Genomic DNA, 10,141 nt, shown 5'->3' on the forward strand with positions numbered 1-10,141 from the left:
ACACTAGAAAATCAATTTTATATATATTAAATGTAAATGAATTTGTACACAAAACATTTTAAATAAAGACTCTCTCAGATTTTTCATTTATTGACCAGAAAAGATTCACATCAATCCTTCAATGAGGGAGCAAAGACAACCAACACTAGATTAATATTTGTTTTTAACTTCCATTTTCCTATTTTGGTAAAATCTTCCTACATTTTATTCCAACTGTTTTTCTTGTTTTTATTTTCCAATATTTTAATAATGTAAAGCATTGTCCTTGTGCTGAATCTGTGTTTTTGTACAATATTACTCTGTAAAGTACGATTCTGTCCCATTGATTATTGAGAACATAAAGCTCCACAGCGACATCTAGTGGGGCCAGGCCCCAAATGCAGCTCTTTCCATATAATATGTTTAACAATATTTGTATCCAATCTCAGTTAAACAATATTGGAAGACAGAAACTTGTTTTTTATGAACTATTTGCTCCTAATATATGATCTCACCTGCGGATGTGGACGAACTTCTGGATGAGAACGATCTTTTGCTGCAGCTCGGCCATCTTTAATTCCTGCTGCCCACCAGAAGCGTCCTTTGCTTTGGACAAACACTTGAAAGCCTCCGTTAAAGCATCCAGAGCCTTTTCATAGTTCTGGTAGTCGTCGATTTCCACCTAATCCGATGTAACCAGAAAATAAAACGAATGAGGTTTTAAGCTAACGTTTTCTCCCAATAAATGTGTATAAAGTTGCTGAAATACAGAATAAGGATTATTATTGGCATTACTTTAAGAAGGTAACAATAATTCAACCAAAACAAACAATGTCTTTAAAATTTAACTAAGTTTCTGACAGGAAATAATAGGACTATTAGCATGGAGAGCTACTCCACCTGAGCACAGGCTTCATAGAAGCCACCAAGCAGGTCCGGCGCCTTGCCCTTAGTGTAGAACTCAATAATCCGCTTCAGATTCTTCGGGTTATTGCGCCAATCCAGGGACTGGAAATAGTTGGCAGCCATGATGAAAAGCTCTTTCTGTCGAGAAACGTTGGCGAAGAACGCTATTTTATCGGTGTCGCCCGACTTGAGGAGCGCCTTCATGGCCTGTAATAAAGAACAAAGAAATTATTATTAAAAAAGACAACGTGGAGGCGTGGGTCAGATCAACATTTTTATATATATGTTTTATTTCAACTGCATTAAAGATAAGAAACAGAAAACTTTTAGACTTAAAAATATTCAATATAAAAGCAGAAAAACCTTTTTAACCTTTTTGGGGTTTTGCTACAGAAATTATCTTATTGTTGACTTTAGATGAGATAAAGTAGGAGAGGAAATGATACCTGGTTTTCAAAACAGAACAGAATAAAACAGAATAGAACAGAATAGAATACAACAGAACGTAATAGAACAGAATGGAATAGAACAGAATAGAACAGGACAGAATAAAACAGAATAGAATAGAACAGAACAGAATAAAACAGAATAGAACAGAATAGAATACAACAGAATAGAATAAAACAGAACAGAATAGAACAGAATAGAATACAACAGAAGGTAATAGAACAGAATGGAATAGAACATAATAGCACAGAACAGAATAAAACAGAATAGAATAAAACAGAATAGAATACAACAGAACGTAATAGAACAGAATGGAATAGAACATAATAGAATAGAATAGAATAAAATAGAACAGAATAGACCAGAACAGAATAAAACAGAATAGAACAGAACAGAATAGAATAGAATAGAATAGAATAGAATAGAATAGAATAGAATAGAATAGAATAGAATAGAATAGTGCAGCAAGGCAAGTTTATTTATAACACACTTTTCAGGAACAGTTCTGCACATGAACAAAAAATAAACAGAGGAAAGAAAAACATTGCAGAGAAAAGCAGATTGCACTGAAACAACAGCAGGTCTGACATATCAGACACGCTGGACTACAGGTTAAACATTAACATTTAAAGGCAACTCTAAACTAACATGTTTTCAACTTTAATTTAAAGGAACTCTTTCAGCACTTTTCCAGTTTTCTGGGAGTTTGTTCCAGATCAGTGGAGCATAGGAACTAAATGCTGCTTCTCCATGTCTGGTTCTGGTTCTGGTTCTGCAGAGCAGGCTGGAGCCAGAAGACCTGAACGGCCTAGTCAAAGTCCAAACCTAAATCCAACTGAAAATCTGTGATGAGACTGAAAACTCGACATTAACAGACGTTTTGCTCCTAATCTGAAGGAACTTGACCTTTTTTGTGTCATAATAGTGATTATTAATTAGTGGTTAATGATAAAATAATGAATGACGTTGTTGACTCTAATAACTTCTGGCACATAAACATGTAGGATGTATGAAACAGGACTTTTATTGCAACAGTGAAGCAGCCAATAGAATAAACCTTTGATTAGAACAGACAGAGTCGGTCACATCGTACCCGGTGCTTGTTGCCCGCCTGTGTGTACACCTTTGTGGCCAGGTGGTAGTTGCCCTGACTCATGCAGCAGTCGGCGATCTTCTCCAGCACCTCCCTGCAGGCCTCCTGAGACAGATCCTTGGAGTCAGTCACAGTCAGCCTCTCAGCGAGGTCCTCAGTGATGGTCAGGTTGTGGCTGAAGCACAGCTCCACGGCCTGAGGGTACTGAATACGTACAGAAACACACGTCAGAGAGGGAAATCAGCCCTGAGGCGGTGGAAACGTGCGCCGCTGCTACCTTCTTGGCTGCTGCCAGCAGCTCCACGGCCTTCTCGTACTGGGAGTGTTGGACGAAGAAGTCTGAGCAGCGGCTGAGGAGGGCGGGGTCGGAGTTTTCGTCCAGCTCCTCCGCGATGAGCTGGAGGGCGGCAAACTGCTCGGTGGCGAACGCCAGCTCCAGAGCTTTGGAGACGTAGCCGGCCTGCGTGAGGAGAGACGAGGATCAGTCTGGATCTACGCTGCAGCGGCACCGCCCCCCGGTGGAGAGCCCGTATAGGTACAGACATATATACGTAGACACGTCATAGGGCGCAGGTTCGCACGTCAACGTCACCGCCATATTGTATGTGGCAGAAAAAAGTTAAGTTCTGTTATTGTGAACGTGGATCATTCCTGTGCTGCAATAAATACACACACACACACACACACACATATACATATATATATATATATATATATATATATATATATATATATATATATATATATGTGTGTGTGTGTGTGTGTGTGTGTGTGTATGTGTTATGAATATAAGGATCAATTTGTTAAATCTAAACATTGTGGTCTTCATTATTTCATAAAACCGTGTCACATGTGAACCTTTAGGAACAGACTTTTTGGGGGAGTATTAAAGAGGTAAAATTAATAATATGAGGAAAAAAAGTCCTAGGTCAATAAAGTAAAAATAAACAAACAAACAAATGTGATAATGTTATGATAAAAACATCCTATTATGAGAATTAAGAGGGAACATTTCCAGAATAGTCACAGTTTGCAGAATTATTTCACTCCTGGAGTAATAGGGCCAGGTTAGATTATTAGGCTATCCCTTCCATTTTTGTTAACAATATTCTTCCAAAAATATTGTTAACTAATCATGTTTAGTGACGTCATCAGAAGGCGCAGGCCCCTGAGTCGATCTGGTACCACTGAGCTATATAATACACTGGAGTGCTGATTTTGCCGAAAAACTGAAGTCACTGGCCGCCATCTTGCTACTCCCTACTCTCACAGAACCCCACAGGATTTGGTCGCAACAACAAAATAGATCTTTAAATAAATAAAATGCTAAATATTTCAGCACATGACTTTCTCAGTACTTGATATTTTTAGAACATAACATAAAAGTATATGGCATTTGACATTTTAAAAGTTTTAAGCCCCCCTGAACATGATAAAATTCTCGTTATTCGATGCTGTAGCGCACATATTCCCTAGTTACTGGGGGGAAATAGGGAGTACCAATATGGCGGCTGGTGGCTTCAAAGCGACTCGTTCAAACAGACGGTGATTAGCACTCCAGTGTATTATAGAGCTCAGTGGCTGGTACCTACACCGGACTCAGAACCCACCTTGTGGTAGAGCGCCACGGCTCGGTCCATGTGTTTGCCCTTCTCCTCGTAGTAGCAGGCGGCCTCCATCATGTCCTCTGGGTTGCTGAGCAGAGCCAGGTTCATCAGCTGGTCATCCAGGCCGTTCTCCTGTTCAGACGCAGCACTGAGAAAAGCGGCCTGGGGACACGGAGGTCTGCGTGTCGTTGAGGGGGGGGGGGGGGGGTGATGCGTTACCTTGCAGAGGCGTATGGCGTTGTTGTAGGCCTGGGCCCGCGTGTAGAAGTGGACCGCCTGCTTGATGTCGTCGTGGCCCTCGTAGTGTCTGGCCAGGTGGTACGACGCCGCTCTGTCCCCGGTGTTGTTGGCTATCTGAGACGCCTGGGGAGAGATGAAGGCATCAACACGTCAACGCTCAGACAAAAATAATATAACTTTAAACTTAAAGAGTCACAGATAAAGTTCTGCTGCGGTCATTAGAAGCTACTCTCTGGTAAAAGTGGGTTTTATATAATTGACCAAATTAAGTAAAGCATAATCGTGCATTAAAGGAAAAAGACACGTGGTTTAAGAACGTTCTACTAATTAAAATCTAAAAGGTGTGGAGTGCATTTGCGTTTAGTCCAGGGGTGTCAAACATATGGCCCGCGGGCCGGTCCCGGCCCGCCGAACAATTTAGTCGGGCCCGGTGACTAAATGCATTATCATTATACAAAAAAATTATTTTTTTCTTTTTCTTTTTTTAGCCAGTGTCCTGTCTGGCAATGTGGCAATAAGAATTGTTGTCTTAATGCCAAAAAGAGCTCATTGCTTTTGCCACAGTGCTCCGCTTGATTTATGAATGTGAATAGTTTTATTATGAATTATCATGCGGGGAATATCTCAAATGATATGGACACTACAATGGGAAAGTAGGAGAGGAAAGGAAGAACAAGAAGAAAAAAAGAAAAGGGGAAAGAAAGAGGAGATAAAATGAAGAGAATGATAAAACAATTATTGAAAAAAAAAACATGAACTTCGTTTAATTGAAAATCTGCAGTTCCTATATTGTCCACGAGGGGCGCTGTGTTTTAATTAGCAGATTAAGCTTCAGGTGTGGAAAAATTTAAATCATTTCTTAATTTTTATCTGTTTGATGTATTTTGTCATGTAGGACAGTGTTTTTAAGTTCCAAAAAAATTGAATAAATGTTTTTCAACATTGTACAATCACTGTGATCAGTTCTTATGCATAATGCACAAGTAAATGTTTAACTGAGTAAAAGTACTGTTGAAATTGCACATACTTTTCTTAAAAACGCTGAGTTTATTCATAATATATTGTGTAAAAGTGAAATTCATTTAATATAAAAATCAACAACAAGTCCACATTTATTAGTTCTATTTAATCTTGCAATGAGTTTACTCGTGTGGCCCTCTTGAGATCAGATTAAGCTGAATGCGGCGTCTAAACCAAAATGAGTTTGACACCCCTGGTTTAGTCCCTTTTACTCTGATGCTGACGGACAGAACCCAGCTCAGCCTCTCAGAAATCAGCTCATAATCGTAGCCAGCTGTCAGTAATTTAACCTCAGAATAAACTGGGACGCTCTGGTTTCTCGCCTCAGGGAACATTAGAGAACCCAGCAGATGGGTCAGGGAGGAGGTTCTGGTCCAGTTTACAGCAGGATCAGGTTCTACAGAACATCCCAGAGTTCTGATCATCATGTGGACCTGGAGAGAGGATGGACCACCTGCAGACCTACCAGGACATGGACGTCCACCTGGACTGACAGGCTGGACCAGGAGAGCATTGATCAGAGAACCAGGAGGACCGTGGTGGCTCTGGAGGAGCTGCAGAGACCCACAGCTCAGGTGGAAGGATCTAAATTCTGAGCACCACGGGGAGAAAGCCTGCTAGGCAGCTGCAGAAGACCTGAGACTGGGGAGGAGGTTCACCTTCCAGCAGAGATATTATGGGATGGTTTAGATCACAGGCTATCCATGTGTTAGAACGGCCTAGTCAAAGTTCAGACCGAAATCTAGCTGAGAATACTTGAAAACAGATTTTCTCCGCTCAGCTTGACGTTTTTTTCAGAATAACAACAGGCCAAAATAATTTAGCAAAGGGTGTTTCTGAATACTAACGTCTGCTATAGTAACAAAAACTTCTGGGAGGCGATGTGACGTTCAAAGACCTTCAGAAAGTTTCTGCTATGACTGATGAGGAGGAAAGTTTCACAGATAGAGACTGTTGACAGATGAGCTCGTTGGAAGTGAAGCCCTCACCTCCTGAACGTCGCCCATGTAGCAGTGGACTCGGACCAGGGAGAGGTAATCCTGAGCCCGCTCATAGAACTGCAGCGCTCGCTCCATGTCCGACTGGCTCTCCAGGTACTGGGCCCACCACTTATAGATGTTCCTGGAGTCAGGAGGGGACAAGGCCGGTCTCTAAGCTGTGTCCGTGTCATGCAGACCGCTCAGATCATGGAAAGGTTCCAGCCTCTCAACTTACTTATCTTTAGCCTTGTTGACGTAAATCTCCAGAGACGGCGTGTCCTCCTGGAGCATCCTGGGCACCTCGACTCGGTGCGTGTCCGATTTCTCATAACTGGAACAGAAAAACCCTCATTACCCCCCCGGTCAGTGTTGTACAGTAACAAAGTAAAAATACTTCATTACTGTACTTAAGTATATTTTCGAGTACTTTATACTTTTCTCGAATATAATTTTTTTTGATAAATTTTAACTTTTACTTCACTATGTTTCTGAACTTAATTGCATACTTTTACTCCAATACATTTTCAATGTTTAGTTTAGTTACTCGTTACAAAAAGAGAGAGAGAGACTCACGCACGCAAGTGTTTTATTAGCAGGTTTACCACTTCCTGTAGGTTAACTAGACCTGGTTTATCACTTAACCATGTTCTTAGTAAACACCCCCTGGTCTAAATTTTGCCTCCACTTGTGTACAATTTTAAAGTGGATAGTACTGACCTTACTTGAAGAAGGGAAACTGAAAGCTTACAAAAAGGTTGTATTTTCTGTCTAAACTTGGTCTAAATTTCTCCTGCACTTGGCCGTTTATATTATTTCAAGTGAATTTGACTTTCAAAGTTTAACAAAATCTAAAAAATGTCATTCAAACTGCATTTGCTTTTTTTTTTAACTTATATTTTTATTACATTTCTTGAGTACATCTCCTTTTATAGTCATTTTCATATTTAAGTACAAGACATTTCAGATACTTTAAGACTTTAACTCAAGTAACATTTTAGTCAGTGACTTGGACTTTTACCAAAGTCATATTTTATAGAGGTACCTATACTTTTACTTGACTCCGAGATTTCAGTACTTTATACAGCACTGCCCCCGGTTTACCGTGAATGTAAATAAGAAATAAATAAGACATCATCTGCCCATTCCTATTTCTTTTTGTATTTTTATTCTTATTTTTCTCTTTTTCTTTGATCCACTGTATATATGAAGATTCACTGTATATAACTGATGCACCTTTCCTACTTTTGCACCTTCTTTTATGAGCCGATGTGGCATGTGAATTTCTCCAATGTGAGATCAATAAAGCCTATCTTATCTTATCTTATCTTATCTTATCTTATCTCTAGATGCCAAACTGAGGACTGCGTCTTACTAAACGAGGGCCAGATTCCTGTGGCCCATGGACTCCAGGTATTTGGCGTAGTTGTAGTAGGTGGTGCGCAGATGGATGCGGTCGTGCGTCTCGGCCGTCTCCAGAGCCTGCTGCCAATCGCTGGACGCCTGGTAGAAGGCGTTCAGGAGGTCGTAGCGGCCACAGCTCCTGTACAGCTTTTCTGCATCTTCCTGTTGAGACGACAGGAAAGGAGGACGGAGGGATGAGAAGGTCCAGGCGGGAAAGTCCCGCAGCCTCCGTGTGTGCGGCGGCATGCTCGGGCCTAAAAGGAGGAAGTGTTATTTGTAGCCAAAGGATGCAGCCTGGCCGAGCGCAGCACAGAACACAGAACTGAAACTGTGGAGCGATTTATTCCACGTAAAGAAGCAGCGACAGGACCAAAGGCTTTCTTCTAAAGCGGCTCGTTAAGGAGCTCGTTAAGGAGCTCGTTAAGGTGCTCGTTTAGGCGTCTCACCAGCATGCCGAGCTGAATGGCCAGCATGGCCACCTGGGCTTCTGGTTCAGGCTCGGCCTCGGCCTCCTTCACGGCTTTGGCCGCCCTGGCATTGCCCATGTTGCCCAGGCACACTCGGGCCACGTCCAGCCGGCGGGTCTTCACGCACATGCGGGCCATGTTTTCCCACACTGCTTTGCTGCAGACAGAAACAGGGGAGAGAGGAGGGAACTGGTATTCATGAGTCAGCAGGGAGAACCGCGTGTCCGTACGTCCGTTACCTTCCTGTTCGCTTAAAGGAGTACAAAGATGATGCATGTTATTTCTAGGTTCTGGTTTTGGTCCAGAGTCAGTTTACTGATAATGACTCAAGCGTTTAAATATAGCTCCAAGCAGCAGCATTCAGAATAAGGCATGCAGAAGGATTTCCTTTCTTTGAACCTTTTGAGCTTTAGTCACATAATTCCACGTAAATTACTGAACATTTCATGTGAAAGACCAACACAGAATAACACAGAATTATGAGGTGGACGGAAAACGGAACAAGCGCCCACAGTACTAATGCCGGCCTATGTTGGGTCCAGTTGACTTCTGAGGTCAGGCCGTGACCTTAAAGCAAACTTAACTCTATTCTAGTTGAAAGTTAAACAGCAGTGGGATTTCCTCACTGATACGCTCCGTCCCCAGGCTGTACTCTGCTCTGTCCTGTACCTTTCAACACTTAGAGCAACATGCTATGTGTAGTTCAGAGCGTAACACATAATAAGATTAAAAGAATAAAAATTCTAATAAACTTTTTTATTTTACTGCAGCTATTAGTAACTTTTGTCTAACTTGAGTCTAATCCTTCCATGTTGGATTAGACTCTTCTGTTAGCATCATTTTTGGGGATTATTTGCGCCTCTAAGCTGTCAGGGTTGTGGCTTTGATTGACAGCTATGATGAACTAATCTGATTGGCTGAAGGATGACACAGGGAGCAAAGAGCAGGTATGTAAATCACCAACTTTATCACAATTCAATGTTATATCGAATTGTTTGGATGACGATATGATATTTAATGATATCAGAAAGTCTGTCACGACTCCCAATCGATATGATGTGATTTCATCTGCCCATCTAGCACCATTATTTACATTGATATTAACCCACAAAAACAAGTATGATTTGACCGTTTTATTTCTAAGCAGGCATTTAAATAAAACATTAGATAGATAGATAGATAGATAGATAGATAGATAGATAGATAGATAGATAGATAGATAGATAGATAGATAGATAGATAGATAGATAGATAGATAGATAGATAGATAGATAGATAGATAGATAGATAGATAGATAGACAGATAGACAGACAGACAGACAGACAGACAGACAGACAGACAGAACATTCTTCTAATTTTAAATTAATAATAATAACAGATCATTTTAGTCTCATGCCTTGTGAATCTCAAGGTGCATCTTAAAAAAAATGACGATATGGATCAAATATTTTCGTTTTGCATCGATGTAACTGGATCAACAATCATTTAATCGATATATTGATGTGGATCGATGTAACGTTGCACCGCTAGCAAAGAACTGCAGCCCAAGGAGAATCTAACCAATCAGAGAGCAGCGTGAAGTCACATGGAAGCCAAAGGGTGACACAGATACATACACGTTTCATTTCTCCTGCGCCCCTCAGCGTTGAAACAACAGGAAATAACCCCAGTAAACCCAGAATGCAACAGGAATGCTGACCAATCAAAGGTCAGGAACATTTCATAAGAACAGATGTGATAATTCCTATTTATTTTTTGCTTATATTTACAGTTTATGCAACTTTGATGGGGGCGGCGTCCGAGCAAACCCCTGTTGATAAGATGCTGCTGATCCCAGGAATGACTTCTAATTGATGTCTTTCAAAAATGGGTACATATATGTGCACGCCACACTTTTCAGATTTCATCTCTATAAAGTCTTTTCAAATCATCTAACCTTGCTTTCCTAATCACATGAAATTCCAAAATACCACTTTATGATATTTATCTATTGTTGTCAC

General features: G+C 40.9%; 1 protein-coding gene across 1 annotated transcript in view; it reads right to left on the minus strand.

Annotated features, from left to right (window-relative positions):
- ift140 (intraflagellar transport 140 homolog (Chlamydomonas)) overlaps positions 1-10,141 on the minus strand; it is a 44,311-nt gene that overhangs the window by 2,794 nt on the left and 31,376 nt on the right. The window contains exons 20-29 of the mRNA XM_036132041.1: positions 8,120-8,297; positions 7,645-7,835; positions 6,508-6,603; positions 6,282-6,414; positions 4,252-4,395; positions 4,036-4,164; positions 2,703-2,885; positions 2,426-2,629; positions 880-1,092; positions 495-661 (exon numbers count right to left, since the gene is read on the minus strand). Of these exons, the coding sequence (XP_035987934.1) occupies positions 495-661; positions 880-1,092; positions 2,426-2,629; positions 2,703-2,885; positions 4,036-4,164; positions 4,252-4,395; positions 6,282-6,414; positions 6,508-6,603; positions 7,645-7,835; positions 8,120-8,297 (1,638 nt within the window). The remainder of the gene's footprint in view (positions 1-494; positions 662-879; positions 1,093-2,425; positions 2,630-2,702; positions 2,886-4,035; positions 4,165-4,251; positions 4,396-6,281; positions 6,415-6,507; positions 6,604-7,644; positions 7,836-8,119; positions 8,298-10,141) is intronic.

The sequence above is a fragment of the Fundulus heteroclitus genome, unplaced genomic scaffold (genome assembly GCF_011125445.2).
Source record: "Fundulus heteroclitus isolate FHET01 unplaced genomic scaffold, MU-UCD_Fhet_4.1 scaffold_47, whole genome shotgun sequence".
NCBI classification, from domain to species: Eukaryota; Metazoa; Chordata; class Actinopteri; order Cyprinodontiformes; family Fundulidae; genus Fundulus; species Fundulus heteroclitus.